At 44.2% G+C, this 25,015-nt stretch overlaps 1 protein-coding gene across 5 annotated transcripts in view; it reads left to right on the plus strand.

Moving 5' to 3' along the window:
• TOGARAM2 (TOG array regulator of axonemal microtubules 2) overlaps positions 1 to 25,015 on the plus strand; it is a 61,890-nt gene that overhangs the window by 22,286 nt on the left and 14,589 nt on the right. For 2 of the 5 annotated variants that reach the window (XM_013192456.3, XM_048078512.2), the window contains exons 1-14: positions 3,193 to 3,309; positions 3,803 to 3,928; positions 5,141 to 5,275; positions 6,018 to 6,314; positions 7,364 to 7,584; positions 9,167 to 9,339; positions 10,544 to 10,590; positions 14,642 to 14,832; positions 15,698 to 15,848; positions 16,800 to 16,964; positions 18,931 to 19,072; positions 20,733 to 20,838; positions 22,650 to 22,885; positions 24,074 to 24,232. In XM_013192456.3, the coding sequence (XP_013047910.3) occupies positions 3,901 to 3,928; positions 5,141 to 5,275; positions 6,018 to 6,314; positions 7,364 to 7,584; positions 9,167 to 9,339; positions 10,544 to 10,590; positions 14,642 to 14,832; positions 15,698 to 15,848; positions 16,800 to 16,964; positions 18,931 to 19,072; positions 20,733 to 20,838; positions 22,650 to 22,885; positions 24,074 to 24,232 (2,051 nt within the window). In that variant the 5' untranslated portion in view covers positions 3,193 to 3,309; positions 3,803 to 3,900. Of the gene's footprint in view, positions 1 to 3,192; positions 3,310 to 3,802; positions 3,929 to 5,140; positions 5,276 to 6,017; positions 6,315 to 7,363; positions 7,585 to 9,166; positions 9,340 to 10,543; positions 10,591 to 14,641; positions 14,833 to 15,697; positions 15,849 to 16,799; positions 16,965 to 18,930; positions 19,073 to 20,732; positions 20,839 to 22,649; positions 22,886 to 24,073; positions 24,233 to 25,015 lie in introns of those variants that run through there. The other 3 variants (XM_013192454.3, XM_048078510.2, XM_013192458.3) reach the window with 2 other exon arrangements.

Here is a 25,015-nt window from a genome sequence, read left to right on the forward strand (position 1 = left end):
AGTGTACTTGGCTCCTCGTTGTCCCACTGTGCCCAGCAGCTGCAGGAGCCCACAGAGCGATCGATCACCTGCCACTGGGGAATGAATGCCCTTGGCCACAGCTCCAACGGGGACCGTCACAGCGCTCCGTGTGCACTTGTGTACAGTACTCAAATAGCTGCGGTGTCCAGCACAACACATCATTAGAGCTGTAATGAGGGTTTGTTCGACCCCTTTTTGAAGGGGCTGATGAGGTTTGGCATTCAGATGCGTTTATTCCTAGCTCTTGGTTTGCTGCCCTGGGTGAGCTGCTGCATGTGGTAACTCTTGTTTCATGGCTGAGCAGCCCTGTTCTTCTGAGAAGCAGCCATTGCAGGAGCTTTTCATAGAGGCATTGAACTTTAAGGTCTTTCAAATAAGAGACGAGGACAGAACTCATAAAAAGAGCATCACGTGGGTTGCATGTGGAATTTTTAACGTGATTTCCTTTGTGTTTCTTGCCATGTGCAGTCAATGTTTGAGGAAGCAAGTTTACTGATTCAAAAAATCCTCAAATCAGTAAATACAATGGTAAAAGAAAACAGATTTTGAATGTGTAATCTCAAACGCTAACGATTGGATCATTGTGGTGAAAGAGACGGGAGCACTTCTTGTGAGCTGTACGTCTAGCTCAAGTGGTTTAGATACCAAGAACTTAAAGGAGTGGAGGAGGAGGTGCAATCTGTAGCTCAGGGTTCTGCCTTGTCATTCTCCTACACGCCTGGGGGAAATGCTCAGTTCAACTGGTCAATGACTTTCTACTCTGTGAAAACTTCATGCTACAGCTGCATTAGGGTCCTATAAGCTGAAATCCAATGGCAAAAAAAAATAATAAAAAAAATCCTGTCATCAGTTTCATTGCGTCCTCACAATCAGCCTCCAGCTGTTGAAATATTGGGTACAGCCTCCATCAGCTCCAATCCTGATGGGCTCTGTAGGGTTGTTGGTGTTGGCATTGACATGTTTCACGTAGCGATACTGTGTATTTGTTGCACTGGGAAGCCACCAGAGAAATAGCTTGTTAGTTGGGGCAGACAGTAACGATGGTATTAAATAACCTCTGTTTTCATTTACTGGGTGCTAATGAGCCAGAGAAGCTGAACATCCCGGAGGATGTTTCCTTCGGATTAGCCCATCAGAATGACAAGACGTGCAGTTACTGTCTAATGAAACATCACCAGGGCCTGGAGCTGTTCATAGGCAGTTGTGTTCCTTTTTTTTTTCTTCTTCAGAAAGCCATTTTCTAACCTTTCTTTTTTTTTTTTTTTTTTTTTTTCCCCACAAAGCAGGGAACCATTTACCATTTGCACTGTTCTCCTCTGGACAGGGAATGGCACCAACTCATTTTGTGCTTCTCTGAGCAGTGGCAGGAGAAGATGAATCCTGCACACCCAATGCTTCCTATAGACTACAGGAAAATTTCTTCCCATTACCATTCCAGTCTCAGTGCAATCTTCTGTCCTTTTTCTTCCCTTAAGAGAAAGGGGTGATCCTACATAGATGTACATTTGGGTTTTCCTATACCATGTAGTTGGCCTGAATTAGGAACTCGGCCCTGAATTGAGACAATTATACCTTTGGGGCCACGGAGATGCCATAAGTAATAGCCTTCCTAATTATGCTTTGTGGCATACTAGGACAGCCTGGCAGAAGTATAAAACTGAGGCATGGAGAGACTGGCCTTGTGTAAAGTCAGTTGCATTACAGTCAGTGGCAGAGGTAGCCTTCTGTCCTAGCACTCATTTCTGGTACTTACTGCTTCCTCTTGAACATTTTTAATATCTTAAGCAACAGGGCATGCTCAGCTTCATTTAGGAGGTGATAATTTTAACCAGCCAAAAGTGCCAGTGGCATATTTCTTGGATATTTATCCTATGCAACAAGACCAAAGAAATTATGCCTTAATCTCTGTTTTAAGCCCTAGTCCCACTCGCAATGATATCTCTCATTCCTTGTTTTAATGTACACACTCTCAACTAGACCTACATTTGTATTTTAGTGATATTTAGTGCCTGACTTTCACTGAAAACAGTGGGAATTAGGCTCTAAAAACCCTCTAAGCATTCATGTCTTGACTTTAAGCTGTCTCTTTGAATTTATATAGACTAACAAAAAAGGGTTAAAGCCAGAAGTGGGTTAACTGCCTGAGCTAACTCCAGCCTATCTGAAATCACTTGCTTTATTCCAAATGGAGCCTTTGACAACTTTTGAGAAGGGTTAAATCTTTGTGCCAGGGGGTGGAGCTATAGGGCATTGCTGCAGTATGAACATGTTCTACTGTAATTTGCTTGAGGACACCATTTTACCTGATTGTAAGCTTGATTGATAGTAGGGTGCCTAAACTCCTTGCACAGGCGTTCTTTGTTATTTGTTTTAAGCTCACAGAACACATTAATAGGTACCTGCTTTTTCTTCTCCTTCAGTAACAGTTTAACTGTATGTGATTGATCCTTTTGGCTGCACTTAGCTACCATGTGATAGTCATTCTTTTTGCAGAGCTTTATAGGCACCTATGAGTGGCTTTTCAAAAGCAATTCACGTTTGCATCCTTCTGTTCCCACTGACATTTATAGGAATTTTAGTGTTGACTTACCATACTGACCTCTTATCCTGAAGTATGCTTTGCAAAAAACCCTCTTAGGCCAATACATTAAAAGAAATCAAAGCTTTGTATGGTGACTGAAGCCTCTGTCAGAAGATGAAAAGAAATATCCAGAGTTTTGAAGTGAAAGCAACCAAACCAGTAAAGTAATAGACCACAGGGGCTGAAGCTGAAAAAGTCATGTTTTGTTAAAGCACTAAACTGGAAGGCTAAGCATAAACCTTTTTTTTTTTTTTTTTACCCTTGTATATCCTTCACACCATTTTACTGTCCTACTAGTCCTGTGGGCTGTGCATTCACTGGTGGGAGCATGGCAGACAGTTTCTGCATAGCTGGCATCCCTAAATACGTCATATTATAGGCTCAGGCTTTCTGAGGTGCCATAAGAGCTATAGATGGTTCAGCAACACTAAAAATGCAGACTATTTAGCTACAATAGCAGTTGTTTCAACTGCTTTTCTCTTTCCTTTCCCAGCAGGTGGCAGATTTAGAAGTATTTGGCTCGTGGCTTGAGTTGTGCTTCAGAATTACACATGAATGTATCATAAAAGCTTATCTTCCCTTTTCTACAGAAAAAAAGTCCTGCACATTGGTGGAAAGTGACAGAGACAGCTTTCATTTATCAAGCCAGACCGGGGTTACAAACCAGTCTGCAGTATTGATGGCCAGGCACCCCACCTTAAGTGCAGGTATGCTTGTATTAAAAAGGGGAACTATTCCACACCTCATTTTTTTTTGTTCTTGGTTGTTATTGGTGCATATCAAATTTAACACTACAGTTCCTTGTTATCAGACATGTGCAATTATGCTCCTGCTGCAGCAGCAGAGATAAGTTCTGTGGGACCAGCTCCAGTGTGCTATGCCAGGTCCAACAGCAGTGAGTGCAGTAAGAAACTTGTCTTGGCTGTTGTGCCCATCCAGCCATGGAGACAGCAGCTGCTGGGGTGGAGCTACACTTCCCCTGTTATGCAAGCCAACAGTTTTCCTTCAACATTTGGACTTTCTGGACATATTTCTGTAAAATGTGGAACATGCATAGCTTGATTGGATTTTTATGGTATTTTAACACCACCCGGTTTGAGCAGTTTCTACTACTATGTTCCACCCATGAACCTTGTGGCCAGGGCAATGCCAGGGACCTATTGCTGTCACCTGCATTAGCGGCGTTATTTTTCCATGCAGGCTCCTGATGCTGCAAGGGAACCCACCGGCAGCTGCATCAGGCCCAGCAACGGGCAGCACAAGTAGCCTCTCATCTTGACAGAGCCCATCATCACCCCATGGCAACAGAAGATAATTTTGCAGCAGGTAAAGGGCTGCAGCAGATCGGAGACCCCTTCACCTTTAGCACTGCAGCCAGGCCTTGTTGCAATCCTGTTCCTGCAGCCTTTGCCCAGAGGGTGTTTGTCCAGAGCAGAGATGCGTGATCCCAGGAATGCTGCTTGGCTCAGGGAGGCAGAGCATGTACAAAAGCTGCATTCAAAGCACTGATCACGCAGCCATAGAGGTGCTGGCTCTGCTGGCAAGAGTAATTCTGTAAGAATGAGAGCCTGCATTTTCTCTCGTTCTTTAGGAGTGAGAGCTTGGCCTTGGAGGCTGGGTAATGGAAAAGATACTGGCCAGGATAAAGGACAGGGAAACATGCTGTATGTGACTTTGAATTTTCAGGAATAACTAAGATCAAAATTTTTTTCTAAGCCAGGCCATGGTTCTGTTGGGGTCTGGGAGCGTGCCTCTGCAGTAAGGAAAGCAGGGAATAAACTCCTGTAACAGTGAAACAGAACAAAGGAGAATGTTTGGATAGACAACTTGCATCCTACAGATACAGTAACCAAATAATCCCACTGAATATTGGGAATAGCTAGTGCAGAGTCCAAACTTTCTCTTAGGTATAACATTTGGTGATTGTTTGTTTCCTAGTGATTTCTTTGTTGTGCATGGAAATAGAAACAACCAACAAAGCTGATTGGGATTTAATGAAAACAAAAGACTTTTGAACCAGTTTTGGAAACCATCTACTTATTAGATTATTATTATTATTATTACTACTACTACTTGGAGGTATTCAAAAGACATGTAGATGTGGTGCTTAGGGACATGGTTTAGTGTTAGACTTGGCACTGCTAGGTTAGTTGTTGGACTTGATGATCTTGAAGATCTTTTCCAACTTAAATGATTCTATGATACTATGGTTATTATTAGATGCAAATTAGAATTTCCAAATTCTAGAGACCTATGCAGGTTGTCTACCCTTTGAAAGGACATGAAGAAATTCCATAGTCTTGGACAGGCAACTAGTAAAACACATGTAATTTTGCAGAGCATTCAGCCGTCAAAATGCTGGAATGTAAGTGCCTCACTAGACAGCATGGCGTAAAGATACCAAGGCCTTTGAGGTCAGGACTGTAGGTTAATACTGATGTGTTAGTCCGATACAGAAAGTGGATATCTTTTTTTTTGTTTCCTACTCCTTTTCAAAAGCTGCAAATTTGTGTCATTTGTACTGTCTTTATTTTAAAGCTAAGTACCATGCCCCAGTTGCTGTTTACTGTGGGAGCATCACAAAAGATAAACCCAGATGCAGAGCTCTGCGAGGTGGAAGCATTGATTCAAACTTGCACCTTTGTGGCAGCAGATGGACCACTGAAGAAGAAGGTGAGGATGGAAGGGGGTTGAATACATGATGGCCTCAGCCCAAGAGAAATCCTGATATCAGGGAGAAACAGTCCTTGAAGGTCAGTCCTCATGTTGGCTCTGTGTCAGAGTAGGTGGCAGACAGAGAGATGCAGATGATCCTGCCCTCCTCCAGCAGTGTGCTTGGCATCACATCTCTTTATCATTAGTACATTATGCTTTATACTTCACCTGCGGTAGCCGAATTGCCCACCATGGCAGGGACTGTGGCCTGACTAGTTATTAATTGGGCACTGTAATGAGATACGAGTTCTGTATCTATCCTTGCTATCAGTGTGTGGTCTCACCACAGGTAAATTCCAAGTGCTTTCGCTGCTTGCCCATCAGATCTCATGTTGAGGACAGGGTGGTGCTGCAGAAGCACTGATAAGGTTTGCCTGCTTGCTAAGATGTCTTTCTGCTTTGCAGAAATACTGGTAGTACCATGAAGGTCTTTACTGGTAGTATTGACTGAAGCCAAGGCCTGAAATGGAAATCTTTTTCCCCCCTCTTATTAGCAGGGCCTTTGGCCTCTCTCTCCTGGCTTGCTAGCTCAATGCTGTTCATAATAATTAAACTGATGCTAGTTTTATGAAAAATAACAAAATGATCTTCTGAATTATTAAAACAACAACAACAAACCTTGAATGCCTTACTCCTTAGGTGGGTTGATTGTTAAACAGTGAGGTTAACTAACTCACTTCTTTTTTTGTCTGATTTTCAGCTTCCCTTCAGTCTATGTTAACAACCCAGATGAAGAAGCAGCAGCCTTCTTTAGAGGATGGAGATGGGGAACCTCCACAACCAAGGGCCGTCTCTTCCCTGGAGGACAGAGACAGCAAGGCTACTGTGCATGACCTCAGTGCTGGGGCTGGAGGAGTTCTCTCCCATTTTCCTCACCCAGCCTTGACACAGGACCCCCAAGAGAGGGAGGTGAGCAGTGCTGCCCTGGAAACTACTCAGATCAAGGACAAGCTGAAGAAGAGAAGGATGTCTGAGGGCTTGTTAACACCACAGAGAGGTAAGACTGGAGCCTGCACACTCTTCTGCAGGAGGCAGGGTCTGTCCCAGGCTAGAGAGTTAGCACACATTCTCAGTGAAGAGATACCTGCTGAATATGCCCCCCTGCAATAACCTTCCTTGCTCTGTCCCCTGTGTAGCCCTCCTGTTGCTTGTAGGGGTGTACTGCTGTGGCACAGGGACAGGAGTGGCTGTGTGTATGTGCAGGTGACTTATTCCAAGTAAACACAGGTCTGTGGGCTCCCTGCTGTCTTGATGGGAGCTGTTGTGGTTTAACCCGGCTGGCAGCTAAACACCACACAGCCGTTCGCTCACCCTCCCCCCTCCCTCTCTGGGATGGGGGAGAGAAACGGGAAAGTGAAGCCGGTGAGTTGAGATAAAGACAGTTTATTAAGACAGGAAAATAATAATAACAATAATAATAATAATAGTGATAATGGTAATAGTATTAACAATAATAATGTGTAAGAAAACAAGTGATGCACAATGCAATTGCTCACCACCCGCTGACCGATGCCCAGCCTATTCCCGAGCAGCCGGCCCCCCCCACCCCGGCCAGCCACCCCTATATATTGTTTAGCATGACGTCAGATGGTATGGAATACTCCTTTGGCCAGTTTGGGTCAGCTGTCCTGGGTCTGTCCCCTCCCAGCTCCTGCTGCACCCCCAGCCTGCTCGCTGGCAGGACAGAGCAAGAAGCCGAAAAGTCCTTGGCCTGGTGTAAACACTGCTCTGCAACAATTAAAACATCAGCATGTTATCAGCGCTCTTCTCATCCTAATCCAAAACATAGCACCCTACCAGCTACTATGAGCTACTTAACTCTGTCCTAACTGGAACCAGGACAGGAGCCCAGAGGAGCAGGGTGTTCCTCGGGTGGCTCTGTGGAAATGCATAGGTGTTGTCCACTGGCCTACTTCAAGTGGCTGCCAGCATGAACACTGTGCAGTTATTTACAAATTTCCAATAAATCTTTCAAATGCAATACCTAGTTTCAGATGCTTTGTGCTTGAAGTTCTGCTTCTCTTACACTTTGCGTCCACTTTGTAGGCATGACTGATGGCAGTGACTCCAAGGGGATTACTCTGAAGCCAGCAGTTTCCAGGTCAGCTTCCCAGAGGCTCCTGGCAACCTCCAGGCCTATGCCTCCCATCCAGAATAGACTTCCTTCCCCAGAGCCCAGCTGGACAAGCAACAAGGAGCAGGAGCATGAGGAGAATGGCACAGGCTGTGGCGGCAGTGAAGGGAACCACAAGGAATTGATGTCAGAGGTAAAAGGGTGTAAAGTAAAGAAAACAAGCCAAATCATATATGGTGAGTTTTCAGTTGATTCTTGTAGGCAGACCTCTGAGATCTTTTCCCCATGGTGTGAGCCCAGGGTAGCAGCTGAGCCAAGGAAGAACTCAGCCGGATGTTGCATTTTCATCTGTCTTTGCAGTGTGCATATAGCAGGCTTTATGTCTCCAGTGTATATGAATAAGAGAATACTTCTTCAAATAGTTTCTGTGCTCTCTAAGATCTCCTGTTGTGTTTTATGACAAAGAAAAACACCAGCAACCACACAGAGCAACCATATGTGTTTAATCTGGCCAAGCATATCCTTCCACAGTAAAATACAAGTATCTGTGAACCATCTGTGCTGTGTACATGGCTGTTACTGTTGCAGACATGCCAGTGTATTGGTGTCTTTTTATACCAGCTCTGTCTGGTCTAGATGGAAAAAAATGTTTGCTGGAGTGGATAATCATGCAAACTGAACTTTGAGGCCCAGGTACAGCCATGTCCTTCTGCACAGTTACTTCTAACAATATTTCTAGAGTTCAGTGGCCCCTGTGCAGCTTCATCGCCTTCCATGGGTCTGCCCAAGGTTAATTGGTGGGAACTGGCAATTCAGGCCAGGGGGAACGGAGTCCAGAGCCCATCCACATGGCTAGTTTTGCAGGAGGGATGGGAGTTGCAGTTGTTTTGATTCTTCCATGATGTGCAGGAGAAGGCAGCTTTTGTAAACAGGAAAACCAACAAAAGGCTAGTGCATTTTATTTCATCTCTGCAGGACCATATGTATCCCTGACATTAACTTGGTTGGTTTCACTGGAGTTCGAACAGGTCCTGATTTGACTCTGGCTATGAAAAGAATGGTGGGATACTATGGAAAGGTGTGTCTGCTCTGCTCCCTCAACTGCCCTTCCTAGCCATGCTGTGGGGAACCTAAAGGGTGGCATTGCCAAGTGAAGTGATTCAGCAGGCAAAGAGACCTTACAGAGAGCAGTGGGGTAGAGAGCTCTGCTGAACCTAATAAACGCCAGTGAACCTGCAGTGATGAATTGTGTGGGAGCTGGAGAACACCAAAGATCTGGAAAGCACATCAGCATCTGGGCCAAAAGACTGATGGGGAACTGTTGAAAGGGCAGCAGTAGAAAAAATTACGGGCTTGAGAAAACCAGATTTTGACAGGGTGCAAAATGACTTTGTGAGGACTTGGCTGGGATTCAGCAATGGCTGGTAGGAGGCTTCGGACAGCAAGGGGATAGTGACCTAAACCCATTCCAATCCCATAGGAAAAGCTAGCAGAGGCAGCAGCATCCCAGAACATCCCATCTGCCAAGCAGATAGATGCCAGGTGGTAGTATGGCTGCTGCCACAGAGGTGAGCAAGGGAAGAGAGCTGTCAACACTGTGGGACATGGTTCCTCCCTCACCACTTCACTTTCCATTGCCCATTCCAGGCCAAGTGACTCCATGAGCTTGACTTATTTTCCCACCAAGTATTAGGCAAGAGTACTGCTAAACTGCTTGTGGCATCGAGCAGGAAAGCTGCGTGCTCAGGCTGAGCACTGTACTTTCCCATTTCCAGGCTTCCCTGCAGCCCCTGTATTGCAGTGATGAGGATGGGAAGAAGTCACTGGGGGTGGCTTTGATTCCCCCTATCCCGAGGTCAGCAAGACCATCTGATGGGGATCCTGGCAGTGCTGCAGTGCCTCTCCCAAGCTCTCAGCAGCTGGTTTCCCAAGAGTCCCTGGAGATGAGGTAAGCCAAGGTGACTGCCTCTTGGTACACTGTTCAACTCACATGTCTCATCTCATGAGATTATTTTCCACAGTCAGCTCTCCAATATGTTTATGCAAATCTCTGTGTATTCACCAGGTTGTGTATCTATGGTGATCCAACATGATGTCAAACCCAACATCATACTCTTAAATTAAGAGTGGGGAGGGGAGGAGGAGGCAGGACTTCAGAGGACGTTAAGAGCAGATACTCTGCTGGACTCTGATCCAAATTCACTCCGTATTCCTTGTGGTGCCATTTAGGAACTGTATTGTACAGAGCTGAATCCAGTGTCTGGTTTTGTGCACGAACTTTGACTGCAAATATCCGTACCTGCAAGAATATTTTAGGGCGAATATTGGCTATTATATAGCTGCCTACCAAATTCATATGGCACTTTGGTAAATGTTGGTTGTATCTTCTGTGTCTGGATCTTCACTGTGGAATGAGAGCTCAAATAAATCTCTGTTTATAGATGTATAATCCTATAGATGTGTAATATTTACATACAGTTTTAAGATCAAAGGAGCAAGGTGCTAGATAACAGTTACAGGTCTGTAACTGGAGGAATGATACTTTCTTGGATATGCATGGGGAAATCTGTCAAAGTTGTCCTAGTTGTAACACTAAATAAGGAGTCACAGAAATACAGTTCCAATTAGAAAACTTCAGCATGGCTTTTTAAAAGCTTATCTGCTTATACTTATATGCCAGTTGGAAAAAAAACTTTTCCCTCTTGAGAGAGCAGAAAGGTGTAATACTACTCTGAGGATAAAGCAGTGGTATTGCCATCTGTTACAAGATACTGTCATCAGTTTAAGTCACAACCAGGCAAAGTTAGGCTCCTGCAAACTGATTTAACATCTCTTGCTGAATCAGAAAGGATGTTTGTAAAAGTGAGAGCAACTTAGCTCCAAAAGGGAGACAGCAGAATTGGATATTGAAGGCACAAATTGAAGAATCTGACTCTTGTGCTTCAGTTGGAGCTAGAAGTTTCATCTAGAGCTGCGTGACTCTGCAAACTGAAAGTTTAATGGCAGTTAATGAGCTTTGCATATTGCTGGTTTTATGGGAAGCATTTCCTTCTTCATCAGGGTGACTTTGCTAAGAAACTTTTCCTCATTTAAAGCTACATCCTTCCTTTTTTAATCTCCTCATATATTCTTTTCTCCTTGATTTTCTTAAGGCCAAGATCAGGCAGCAAAACAGAAGAGAAGACCCTTAAATCTCTGGGTAAGTACAGGGCATGGCTGTCCTAAAATGAATATTGGAATCCTGACCCATGGGTGGCACTGTGAAAGTCATGTTGAAAACTATTCTGTAACTTTTTGCTATTCCTTGATGTGCTCAGATGGCTAGTCCAGAGCCCTGTCAGTGGGAGGTGTGTTCTGATGATCCAATGGAAATAACTCCAGTACAGGGTTTGAATGGCAGTAGCTGGAGGAGTACCCTGAGGTCCTGGAAATACACAACAGGAAAAGAAAAGGTTCACCCAACTCTTCCTCCTCATGTTCTTTTCTACACTTTTTTTTTTTTTAATCCCCCCTGCATACTCTCTAATGGTACGAAGATTAGAGAAAAACAAGGCATTTCACACGAACAGAGAAATGCTCCCACTCATTCCTCCCATACTTGGAGGAGGAAGCCTTCACTCAGAACAGTTTCTGATCCTGAACCAAACCCCCTGAGATATGAAGTAGATTCATGAACACTGTGTATTTTTACATTGGGAGAAATAGTGATAGTGAGTCCATGTGCATTTTGCATTTACAGATTAAAATAAAGGATCCAGCCTATGCAGCAATTGTCTAAACTGAGATTTCCACCCTGTTAAAGCACAAGTCTAAACCAAATGCTGAGTAATGAATTGAGGCTTCCATTTTGCAACTAATTTACCTTAAACTACATTGTGTTTATTATTACAAATACATTCCCCTACTCTATCTGCAAATGTTAGTTCTGCAGATTCAGGTTGGGGTAGGAGTTGCCTGTTTTTTTTTTTTTTTTTTTTCCCCTTGCATTATGACTAGCAATAAAAAAATCTGCAAGACAAAATAGGGTGTCAGTTGCATCTGTGTTAGCAAATACTTTTAAGTTGAAAACCTCAATGACACCATTGCTATTTCTTTGCCATCTGTGAGTTTGTAGTGATGGGAGAGATAAGAGTTTAACAGATAATTTTGCTGATGCAGAAAAAGGGATGAGATCCACTGGTCTCTCAGCTCAGTGTTAACTCTGCCAAATAATGAGCATATGCTGTAGCAATGATTACTTTATTGCTGATATGCAGCAGGATGCTGAATGCAACTAGGGAGAAGTATTGCTGAGTAAGTAAGGTGACATTTTTGCTGGATACATTCTGGACTAGAAATGAGCTATACCATTAAACTCTTTCTTTCTCATCGACCTAACCATTCAATGGGGAAAAAATCCTGATTTTAAAAGTTTTTTTTTGTTTTTTTTTTTTTTTACTACTTGACTATCTATCACATGATTTTATCATTCATGAAGCCCTGTAAGGAACATTTAGTTTTCTGCGTTTTAACAGCTCTGCTAAAGAGTATTTCAGAATGAGCTGCACTATACTATTCCCTTTAAGAAAAGCAGCCCTTAGTGAGTCTGCCCAGAAAATGAGATGATCTGCTACAATTTATAATGAAACTCATTTGGGAGAATGAATGCAGCTTTGAGAACATGATTCTAATTTTGGTAACACTCTAGCAATCCTGAGCTTTTCTTCAATGCCCTTTAAAATATTCCAGCAAAGTGGAGGAAACATAGCTACATGCCTTTGTAGAGGTATCAATCAAAAAACAGGAGATATTTTAGAAAATGAGAAAAAGAGGATGCTTACTAAAATCAAAATGGCAACAGATAAACTTTTGGGCAAGGGCAATCTTAATTTCTCTTCTCAATCCAACACAGCTACTGATGCACCTGAAAGTCAAGCTGAAGTGCCTCTACACTAATGCACACAGCATGGGAAACAAGCAGGAGGAGCTGGAAACCACAGTGCTATTAGAAAACTATGACCTGATTGCTATCACAGAAATGTAATGGGACGAGTTCCACAGCTGGAACACTGGAATTGAGGGCTACAAGCTTTTCAGAAGAAATAGGCAGGGAAGGAGGGGTGGTAGTATAGCCCTCTATTTTAAGAAAAGGATAGATTGTGAAGAGATGCCTCTGAGAAACAGCCACAGACAGGCTGAGAGCTTGTGGGTAAAAGTTGAGGACCAGTCTAATAAAGGACACCTTGTGGCTGGGGTCTACTACAGGCTGCCTGATTAAGGGGAGCCTGTTGCTGAGGCCTTCCTGTCTCAGCTACAAGAAGCATTGTGCTTGCAAGCTCTCATCCTGATTGGGATATCATCCACCTGGATGTCTGCTGGGAAAGCAACACAGCAGGCTGTAAGCAATCCAGAGAACTGCTGGAGTGTGTCAAGGAGAACTTCCTTGTCCAGGTGTTAGACAAACCAACCAGAAGAGAAGCATTACTGGACCTGGAGCTCAACAGTGTGAACTCATTAAAGGGGTTAAGACTGGAGGCAGTCTGGGCTGCAGAGACCACTCATGCCCTGTTTGAGTTTGTGATCTCAAGGAATATGGGCCTGGCTGGCAAAGAGCAAAGTCAGGACCCTGAACTTTAGAAGAGTGAAATTCCAGCTATTTAAAGATCTAGTGGATGAGATCCCCTGGGACACTGTCGTTAGGAACAGAGAAACTGATCAGAGCCAGCAACTCTTTGAGGATGCTTTTCTTAGAGTGCAAGAGCTCTCTATCCCCATGTGTAAGAAATCAAGCAGGGAAAGGCAGGAAACTGGCATGGCTGAGCAAGGACTTGCTGGTCAAACTGAGATGTAAGAAAGAAATGCACAGACAGTGGACGCAGGGACATGTGGCCTGGGAAGTGTACAGGGATGCTGTCAATGTGTAGGGATGAGATCAGGAAAGCCAAGGCACGGATAGAACTGAGCTTGGCAAAGGATGCAAAAAATAACAGGAAGGAAATCTATAGATACATTGGTCAGAAAAGAAAGGTCAAGGAGAATGCACCCCCTCTGATGGATGAGAAGGGAGAACTGGTGACAACAGTCATGGAGATGTCTGAAGTACTCAACAAGTTCTCTGTCTCAGACTTCACTGCCAGTCAGGCTTCCCATGTCTCTTGAGTCCCTGAACCTCTAGGCTGTGGCTGAGGAGGCAAAGTCCTTTCCACTGTAAGCAAAGAGCAGGTTTGAGACCACCTGATGACACTGAACCGGTACAAGTCTATGGGGCCTGATGCCATGCATCTCTGGATCCTGAGGGAACTGGCTACTGTAGCTGCAAATCCACCCTCCATCATATTTGAAAAGTCCTGACAGTCAGGTGAAGTCCCTGGTGACTGGAAAAAGGGAAATAGCACTCCAATTTTTAAGAAGAGTAGAAGGGAAGACTCGATGAACTACAGACTAGTGAGCCTCACCTCTGTGCCTGGAAAGATCATAGAACAGATCTGGCAATCCCAGACATGAGTACAGGCTGGGAGAAGAACTCATTGTGAGCAGCCCTGCAGAGGAGGACTTGGGGGCTCTGGTGGACAAAAAGCTTGACATGAACCAGCAGTGAGCACTTGCAGCCCCGAAGGCCAACTGCGTCCAGGGCTGCATCAAAAGAGACATGACCAGCAGGGCAAGGGAAGTGATTGTCCCCCTCTACTCTGCCCTCATGAGGCCCCACCTGGAGTACTGCATCCAGGTCTGGGGTTGCCAGCACAACAAAGATGTGGACCCATTAGGGTCATTCAGTACTTAAAGGGGACTTGTAAAAAAGATGGAGAGCAACATTTTGCTAGGTCAGATAATGATAGGATAAGAGGGAAATGTTTTAAACTAAATAAGGGAAGATTTAGATTAGATATTAGGAGGAAATTCTTCACTCAGAGGGTGGTGAGGCACTGGAACAGGTTGCCCAGAGATGTTATGGCTTCCCTGTCCCTGGAAGTGTTCAAGACCAGGTTGGATGGAGCCCTGGGCAACCTGATCTAGTGGGTGGCATCTCTGCCCATGGTAGGGGAGTTGGAACTGGATGATCTTTAAGGTCCCTTCCAACCCAAGCCACTTTATGATTCTACTTACCAGGAGCTGAGGACTGAGGCCTTTATCATTCAGTAGACCTGAGTTTGATGGCAAACCAAGAAATGTCATTTCTGCTGCCAGAGCAATATAGTATTACTCCATCCATCTAGAGCGGCCATGTGTTATTTGCCATTCTCATGCACAATGTATTCGTATCTCATCAGAACTCCGGACACTGGAACCCATCTTGCCTATTCCCCATCATCACGTTGTCTGTAGCGTGAAGTCTGCTGGACATTTGTATGAACCTGTACCCACATTAACAGGTCTGCCTCTCAGCCAGGCCAAGGAGATGGATCATCTCACGAGCCCTCGCCTTCTGAGGGATGATGACTGGAAAGACAGCAATGGAAGGGTAAGGACTATGGGTAGGGGTGAGCAGGCTTCTTTTTCAGTGACTGGTCAGTGATTGCTTCAGTGACAAGATGTCACTGAATATCATAATCTTTCTCTGTTGTGGAAGGGGGAATCCAGTTTCACTGTTGCAGAAGACACTGGGAGATGATGCTAAGGCTAAGTCAGAAGCACTCTTTATTTATGAAGGACGATTTAGGGCAGATCTGAATGGCCAAGTAAGTCATGAATCAGAGAACATGCATGAAGTGTATGCTTGGAAGCAGAAATTATAATGTTGTGTGTAAGCAAGGCTGCAAAACAAAATGGGAGAGTAGCTTTTCCTTGGTATCATTGCTGTATCTCACAGCTGTCTTATTCTCCATTTTCTAATATGTTAAGACCAGTGTTTCTTAAACTTTTTTCCTCATGACTCCTCTTTTGGACTCATCCATTCTTAAGGAGCAACTGAGTTCTTCAGAAACAGAGAAGGGAGAAACAGCTGCAATTACTGGCTGTGAGCATGAAGAAGTGACAAATTACCTCTTATTGCTGCTTATTGCAGATGGCTTTTACTGCCCTGCCATGGCCTGTAGGAATTGAACTGTCTGTTCTCTCTGAGCACTGATACGGCCCTCTTGCTTTGAGCAGGTCTTCATGACATAGCTTGAGAAACGGTATTTTGGACCAGTGGAAGGATATGGAAATGGAGCATTATACACCGTTGGGTATAATTGTATGCTGAGATGAGGAAAATGAGGAATCGTTTTGAAGCTATTGGGATGTTTGTGGAACTGCATTAAAGACCGTGACACTCTACCACTGTATCCCTGATGAGGTGTCACGTATGTTCTTCATGTCCCTTGATGTATTTCTATTACAACCAGATCCATGTTACCATATCCAAGTCAGCTCAGGAGAAAATGCGCCAGAAGCGAATGAGAGAGATGGAGCTTTTGCGAAGAGAGATGGAGAAAGAGAGAGAGAAGTTGCAGCTCTCCACGTGTAGCAGTGACCCTGGGATTACGGCCAAAGAAGGTAAGTGGTTGGTATAATTGTGAGCCTGTTTTCACTTTTCGGTATTTATATTGTTTTGTAAATGTATATGGAATCAAACTGGAAGGCTGTTACGCTTGCATCTGAGTGGAATTTATTTCTATTTTCCAAAGAAAATTACAAAGGCATGGAGTTTCTTGCCTGCAGCCCCTAGTGAGTCAGTCACAGAACACAAATAACACCCCTCCCCCTGCCTTCTCTTACCACGTTTTGCAGACTGGATAATTCTTGCAAATAACATTTGGGATTTGGCCTCTCTCTAATTGAGAGTAGGTTATAGGAAAGGTGAATTGGTAAGTCCAAAAAATGCTTTTTAACTGAGCTGCAACCTGGAAGAACAGAAATTAAACTATTTCCTATTAAAAGATAAAAGAAGATCTTTCTCGCTTGATGGAAATGATTATCCTGCCCCCACCATTCCCTGCTGAGGAGCTTGCATTGCTGAGCCATGCCGGAGCCCTCAGCAAGCACTCACATTTTACCCACATGACTTCACAGCTTTACTGACTTAATTGTAGCTGACAGGCTCTGATTGTCCTGCAGCATGCACTACCACAAGTGCTGCAGCAGCAAACTGAAGAAGTCAGCACTCAACCCAAGGGCATCAGACAAGGTTATCTGCTCTTTTTCTTGCTATTATTTTGAGAAATGGTGGTATGGAGTGCTGAGGTGGGAGCCCCAGAAATGTAGCTTCCCTATCCAGTCTCTGAAATAGGAAAACAAAGGAAAGACAGTGCTGAGTTTTCCTCGTTTCTTCGGGAAAGCATCACTATATTCTTTGATTAGTCCCGGGTTAGCATGTAAATGTTATGCTTGGAGTTGTTTAAAACAACAGATGATGTTACCCAACTCCAGCAAAATTTCTAGACATTTTTAAGCCTGTAGTCACCCTGTCCAGCATTCTACTTACAAGGTGTGTTTCTGTCTCTGCAGGCTTTGGCCTACTACACATCAATGGGACAGTTCCCATTTCCTCTAGCACAAGCAATGCATGCAGATCGAGCATTGGAACCACCCTGAGGAAGCGGGTCAACAGACCTTCCTTGCCCAGCATCCCCGTTATCAGCCAGGACAGTGGCTTCCTGCGCCATTCCTCAGGTGAGCCCGCTCTGCTGCAGCCCCCTGTGCCACCTCTTCCCTCCCACAAAGAACACAAACTGCTCCTTCCCCAAACACAGATGGGAGCTCAGGTCCAGATCCTGTCCTGTCCAGGACCGAGAGCAGGCCCACTTGGAAGCTGCTCCAGCTTGATGATACTGGAGCAATTGGTCCTTACAGATCCACTGGAAAGTTTAGCTAAATAAAGCAGTGGTAAAGTAAAGTGGTAAGCTTGTACTGACTGTCTAAAATATAACTCTGGTTCTGGGTCAGGACAGTATCTTAAACAGGGAGGCAGCTGTAACTGTAGGGCTGAGCTCTGATGCACTCTGGCAGGGTGTGCCCACTGGGTAGCACTGTGACCAAGTAGCCACTCACTCTTCTGGCCCTCTGTGCTTCCACCTGGCTCTCCAGCCAGCTTTTCTGCTATTGGAGCAGGGGTTGTCACTGCATGGAAATTAGCAACTTGGTGCAATTCTGCTATTTCACCTAAAAATGCTTAAAGGCTTCTAGCTTCTAGCATACTACCACATGCAACACGAACTGGGCATGAACAGTGCCTCTTCTGTCACCTTGCCCAAACAACTGTGGCTGTGTGTAGCAGGTGACATACAGGAGAGGCTACCTGGGGCTCCCAGGCTGCTTGCTACCTGCAATAAATATACAGCAGATGGCAAATACATGGAGATTGTCATTTCTACTTTGTGGGTAGCCTACGTTGTATTATGATTATGAGTTAAGAAAAAAGGGAGCTAGGAATGAAACTTCAAATGGCATCTTCTAGTGGTGCTACTTATTAATTTTCAAAATTGATCAGAATGAGCCGGACCTGACTCTCCATTCATATTGAATATATATATGTAGATCTATGTATTCATACAGTAACATCGCTAATATCAGTAAGATCCAAAGTTAGGCCCATTTGAGCATTTTTGTAAAAAGTGCTGCTGATGTTACAGTTCTTCCATCCTCCATATTTTGTAGAACATACAAGGCAATTTAAGAACTTTATAAAGTCCATATCAGTTCATCTAGACTCTGTGCAATATTTATACTCAATACTTTCAGACAATTCAGGTGTTTTCATTTAGACTTTGCAAAATGAGCTTTTGAGTGAAAGATATGAAAATTTTGAAATAGTTTTTATAACAAATGCATTTGTCATCTAGATTTTCTTATACCTTGCATATTTATCATCAAGAGAGCGTGTTTGCCAACAATTTGCATTTATATTTACATATTTTTATTCTCAATTCACATTTGGAAGGCTTTTTGTCATGAGTATCTAGACTGGAAATTGCATTTTTTCCATAAGAGAAAGCTTAGGCATTGCACAGTTTGCAAACAAGTACATTTGATGACAAATAAATTTCACCTCAGCATCTTTGAAATACAGCCAAGTGGGTACCACTGAAATAGAAAATATTCATAACAAACCCCATAAACTTCTACATTCCCAAAAGTATGTTAAACTGTATATACACTCAGCTGCCAGCTGTCTAGAATACTTGAAATAAATGGAACCTGAGGCACTGCCAGATCTAGAGAGTAAGGTACTGTGAGATACTACAGTTCCCCAGTGGTTGCTCCTTAGGGATTTGCCTGAGCAAAATCCTACAGGAGCTTACCCTTAGTGTTGCAAGTCCTGCTGGGTGGTGCTGGCTCCCACTGACAGTGAGCCCCACAGCATTATAAATCTGCAAGCTGGCTGTGGTACCTGTAAGGATTTGGGAGCTGGTTGCATGTGTGCAAATTTCAGGTTTACAGAAGGAGCTAGAGCCCAGCGTGGGGTGGCCCAGCGTGGGGAAAGCAATGAGCCAGACAGCAGAGAAGTCTCTGAAGGCAACGCCAGCTTGCGCTCATATGTAATCTTGGCTAGGAGCTTGGTTTGCAGTCTGCACTGTGCCTGTGGTGCTGTGCCTTGCCCAAGGGTATGCACTGCCTGCGTCTGACCCTCTCCCTACAGCAAACTCACTGCCGGCCATTGCTCTGGGCTCCTTGGAGTGGGGAGAGGAGCCTGAGTGTGGGGACGCCTGGGAAACCAGACCCTTCTCTCACCCGGAGCAGGGGCTGCTCGATGCGCTCACATGGCTCAGCAGCAATGACTGGTAAGAAACCTCTCTCTTCACTCCTTTTCTCCCTCTCAGTTCAAAGGTAAGTTAGAAACAGTTTCTTCTAGCATCTCTGGGCCTAGGCAGCCCAGATATCCAAAGAGAACTCATGAAACCACTACAAAGTAATCGTGGTGCAGTAATATGGTGTCATCCTCTTATTTGACCTGGTCTGTAGCAGAGCTACAGCCACAACAGGTCCATGCTGTCTTCTAGCTTTGCCTTCTGCTCCACGTAGCTGCAAATGAAAGCTTAGGGGAAGAGAGGTTGCTGAACAAGATAATTTGCCTGCTGACGGCATGAGCAGTCTTGAGTTTAGAGATTTGGGTGCCTCAGGATACTGACTGAGGTGAGACTGCATAAGGAGTTATCTCTGGTCCTGCTGCTGGCAGCAGCAGCAGCAGATGGAGCCTTCCTTTGACCCAGCAGTGCCTACGGGGAGTTCCTATTTCTGCAAAACAGACTGAGAAGTAGTGCAGAGTTGCTTGGCCCCTCATTTCTCCTGAGGGGCTCATGGCAGAAGAAAAGGAAAAAGAAAAAAATAATCCTTTAGGAATCTTGCACTTTTAGAAATAAACTTTCCCCCTTGCTGTTTAATATGGGCCAAATGTGTTTTGTTGATAATCATAATTTATCTTGAAATTAGATGAAGACAGGAGGAGACTATGAATTTCAGGTGATATCGGGCATCTTTCTGATTTGTGGGTCTGTGTACACTCACCACGGCTCTGTTCACACCAGGATAACCATGAATAATCTTTTCAATTTTTAAAGCAACCTCCTTGCATGGTTGCTTTGCTTTGCCTCTCCCCCCGCCTTCTCTGCCGCATCACACAGGTGCTCTGTAAGGTGCAGAGAGCTGCTGCAGGTGTGGGGAGACCGGGTTACACTCAGAGACTTCGGTGGGGATGGGTTCCCCATCCTGCCCTACAGCCTTCTGTGCCCCCTGGGAGGAGGCTGTTGTAGTGAACCAGTGACTCCACCATGTGCCTTCATCCAGCTCAGGTCCTTCACAAAGAAAGTTATGACAGATTTTTTAAATAAAATGTTGCTGCTTTGGGTGTCATTTTAAGCAGGGATTTTCTGGGAAATCCATCGTTTTGGCCGTTCTTGCCCAGCTGTGGAATCTTTTAGGATGAACTGCTTTTTTTTTTTTTTTCTGCCCCCCCCCCCCCCCCCTTTTTTTTCCTGACTGCATTGCAGGGTACAAACTCAATTATGGAGTGGCAGTGCAGACTCTTACACCTGAACTGCTCTCTGTGGATGGGAAGGGGAGGAAATGCCCTCAGTAACCGCCAGATGGGACTGTGTTGCAGGGCCAGGGTCCAGGGAGGGTGCAAGATACAGAAACGTCACAGCCTCCAGGTTTCTGGGAAGCAGTGGCACAGGGACTTTGTGTGCCAGGGCTTTCAGGGATGCTGTCTCATTTAATAGCCAGAAGTTAACCCATCCACTCTGAAACCATCTATTTGCCTTTTGGATTTATGTATGCTTTTCACCACCACAGCGTCCAGTGGCAGCAAGTTCCATGATTTAGCTTAGTGCCGTATGAGAAACACCTCCCTTTGTTTGAGCTGACACCCCGGTAATTTCAGGGGGTGCTGCCTTATTTTTGGGTGGTAAGAAAAATCAATCATTTTTGGTAATTGCCTTTCAGGCAGCTGAAGGGGAAAGGACTCTTCAGCATCAGACGCCTGGCTATCTGCCACTCAGAAATCCTTCTTGGTAGACTTCATGATGTTACCTTGGCAGTTACCAAAGAGGTAGGAACATTGTTTTTAACTGTGTCCCACATACATTGTGCATGGGGCATAGAGTAGATATGTACTTGTTCATTTACATGTGTGCTCAGTGTCTGCCTTCATTACTATTTTTAGATGGCATTCCTCTGATAACTATGTCACCTATCTGTGTGATCTGTCTGTATATATAGCTACATTTGCTGGTATGTAGGGTATCTGCGTCTCTCATCTTTGAGCTAGGAGTCATCATGCAATATACAAATGCAGAAAGTGAGGAACTCATCAGGTGATTTGCCACAAACCAAATCTCTGCCCAAGCTGTAATTAAATGCTGCAGCTTTTGCCTCTCAGCTTCCTCCTACTTCCTCTTTTTCAGCATCTTGGTGATTGACTACAGGTATTTATTTTCCTGTGTTGCCTGATGATCTCTTCTTCTTCCTTTCTGTCTGCCTTTTGGTAATTTGCCCTTCCCGTTGATCCATTACCTCTATGTGCTGGTTGAATTTTGCATTGCAGCCACTGGACACTTGGAGCATCCCAGCTGTGTGTGTGCTGGGCAGTTGAACACAGGATTGCTGCCTCATCATCAAGTTCACAGAAAAGTCCCAACCTAAGCTCCTTGGAAATGTTTGAAACAGAATTTCCAACTCAGCATTTGTTTGTGGCCTTGTACTCTGTACTCTCGTACATGACTGCCAAATATATTAAATTTTCCTTTGCTTGCACAGTACAGTAATACTTAGCTCCTTTCCATTAAAGTCCTTGTCTTCTAGCCAGTACCTAATGATGTTGAAGGCCTGAATGTCCCTTGTGTTGGACTCTTCAAACTTTTCTGTTTACATATGCAAGACTTGGATTCTTCCAGTCTGAGATCGGAGTTAGGAGAAGACCTTTCAGCTTAACTCATCTGATGGTGACGTTACTTTTATATTTCTGAGGAAATTCCCTCCTTTTTGCTGCATACACTCGTGTGCAGAGCCATTGTTCAGCTTTCATTTCACTCCAGTCTCCAGTCCCAGATTTTTGCTTTCACAAGCACTTCAAGCCCTCATGTTGTTTCCTTTTATTAGCAAGCACAACCAAGTCTGGCAGAAAGAAACACTGGGCTGGCCTCCAAAGTAGCTTTTGAATGAATCACCTGACTCCTCAGATGTTCCTTTCTTCCCCTTGTAGGAGAGCTCTTTTGAAGCAGGGGTCACTCCAGAGCAGCACTGAAAGCTAGAAAAACCTAATGAAAGCAGCTGTAATTGCATGCGATCCTTCAGGATCGTTGAGTGCCTCAAGTCCAACAGCTAGGGTTCTGAGTAGACAGAGCAGATGGACTCAAGTTCCTGTTGTGAATTAGTCGACTGTAGACCTGAACCTATATTCTCCATTTCCTGGGTGGGCATTCAAATGGCTGGTGTTACATATTTGGACAGGAGGAAAGTGCCACTTTTCCTCTATCTTGTCTTTATTAATTATGCTTTTGTAGTTTAAAATCAGCTCTCACATTCTTTATTTATGTATTTCCTTTCAGTAAAAGGGCTTGAAATAAAAGCAGTATACATTGTGGGCAAAGTAGCATAGCTCTGTTTCACATAGAATAAAGTGTGAAACATAGAATAAACGTATTTCTTAGAACTGCAGTCTCATTGAAATTAGATTGTCAGTGGGCCTAAGCCACAGAAGATGCTGGTATTAGATGTTGTTTTTCTGTGCTTGTGATCTTCTGCTCTTATGTTCCACCTGGATACAGGAAAAAAATTTCATAGTGTTTCCTGGAACTTCTGTCCAGAGAAATTGATTTTCTTTACAAGATGATTCTAATATTTCCCTCATGACTTCCCTAGGTGAACAACCTCCGTTCAAAGGTGTCTCGCTTTGCAATCAACACTCTTGGAGAACTTTTCAGGATCATGAAGAAACACATGGACCAGGAGGTGGAGGAGGTTGCTCGGGCTTTACTCCAGAAGACTGGGGACTCCAGCGAGTTCATTCAGAAAGCAGCTGATCGATCCCTTGGTGTTATGGTGGGGAGTGTGACTCCTGCACGAGCAATGGCTGCTATCCTGGCTAGTGGGGTCAAGTATGTGGTTGTTCTCTTAGTGATATCCTTCACCTTAAATTGTATGGTAGGGGGGACGGATGGGATACAGACAGAGAATGGGAAGAGGGAAAGGTTCTTTCTATTGTGTCTTCTGTGAAGTCAGTGATTTTAATGTCTGATCATCCTCATTCCCTTCCTCTTGTCATCTGCTTCTGCCATGTTATAGCCTACTTATTTTCACAGTCTGTCAACACTGTCTAGAAGTGGTGAATGATGGGGAGGCAAAAGTCCCTGCAGAGATTGGTAGTGCAGTCTTGTGGCTTTGCGGGGAAAGGGACAATGGAAATTGCAGCAGTGAGTGCCCTTTGATATTTCACAATGCTAACCACAGAGGCGCTGGGAAAAAACATGCATCATCATTATGCCATTAACTTGAGAGACAGGGATGCTAATTGCTGGGACTAGAAGCACACATGGGAGGATGGGCTGGGTGCAGCACAACCTGCTCAACAAGTGCAGCTCCTGCTGAGAGGAGCTTGTTTGACCATTGCGTCCTCAGAGGTACACTTCCTATTCAAACTGATGCCGAGTGTTGGCTTTGAGATGGTGAGTCATTCCACAGGCGCCTTCACAGGCAGACTCCCATGAGATATCTGAAGCAGATGCTGCCTTAAAATATTAGTGCTGTCTCTGATAGTTTTGAATAGGCACCCTCTAGGAAAGACAACCTGGCTAAAATGACTACTACCCTCCCTTTCCTTAGCTTTTCAAAAAGTGAGGAAACGTAACTGTTGCCAAGCCTCAAAGAACAAACTGCATTGCTGCATATTCTTCAGATTCGTGCTCCACAGAGTTTTTTCTGTTGTTTCGAGGGTCTGTGGGCTTGGAGATAAATGGGTGGAATAAGCCCCAGTCCTACTGCAGCACTGTCTGTGATGGGAGCCCTCTGATGAGTCAACATGGATTGTCTTTCATATTCCTCTTTCTCAAGGTCAATAATTTCAGGAAAGAAATTAATTATCAAATAGTCCAGGGAGATTGAATTCCTTCCTCCTCCCTGTACATAGCTTCTCTCTTTATCTGAGGGTAGTATTGTCTCCTGTCGGTAAAAACTGCAGCAAGGACTCATGCCTGCTTCCACCAGCAATGACAGAGACCATGTTGTGACCAAGACCTGCATTTCTGTCCTTCCCTTTCCTTCTGCCAAATGCTTGCTCTTGTTTCCAGTCACCGCAATGTCCTGGTGCGGAAGTCTGCAGCTGAACACCTACTGACTGTGATGGAGCAAATTGGAGCTGAGAAGCTCCTGTCAGGCACACGTGACAGTACTGAGCTGCTGGTTCACACGCTGGTGAAGCTTGCTCAGGATTGTAATCAGGACACAAGGTGAGGATCTTAATTTTACCTCCTAGAAACTGAAAGGTGTATGATGTCTGGCCATGATAAAGCAACAAAAGAGTGGAAGGTAAAATAAACATTAAGAAAGTTACTTCCTAGTGTGGATAATGGTGTTTAGGGAAACAACTGTACCGGATAACATGAGGTTGTCCAGCAAGAAAGACCACTGCCAAATTCCTGTGACTTGAATAACTCTTTATTCAGATCAGCTGAGCTCAGATTAATCAGTCAAACAACTTTGTTTGGTCCTATGTGCTCAACGAAAAGCTGAAGCATTGGCCACTATTCATTACATGATGATACCAAGTATTTTTTTCTGGTAAGGTTAAGACTCTCCTAGAAAAATTCCATTTGTCTTCAAGCAACGTGTTCAGTCTTTCTAAATCCCTTCTGCAGATCTAATTGCTTATGCTATTCACAATATTTTCTTTCTATCTGTTGTATAATGTTGTTGTCTGTGGCTGAACAAATTACTGATTTCTTCTTGAAGATAGCTGTAGTTTCACAGCAGGTTATAAAAATGGTAACATCAACAATACAAACAAAAAAATACCCTTCTTTGACTATGGCTCTCAATTCCAATTAATAGGCGGCAAGAACACACAAGTAACTTACTGTATACCTGTACTATAGCATAGTAAATAGTAAATGTGAGTTGATTTGTCCTAGCTTGTCTGCCAGTAAAAGGAAGGTAAATTTTTGTACAGTGGCAGCAAGACATTGCAAATTAATCATGGCAGCAAAGCAGATGAACTCCAGTCATCCCATAGG

The sequence above is a fragment of the Anser cygnoides genome, chromosome 3 (genome assembly GCF_040182565.1).
Source record: "Anser cygnoides isolate HZ-2024a breed goose chromosome 3, Taihu_goose_T2T_genome, whole genome shotgun sequence".
NCBI lineage: Eukaryota > Metazoa > Chordata > Aves > Anseriformes > Anatidae > Anser > Anser cygnoides.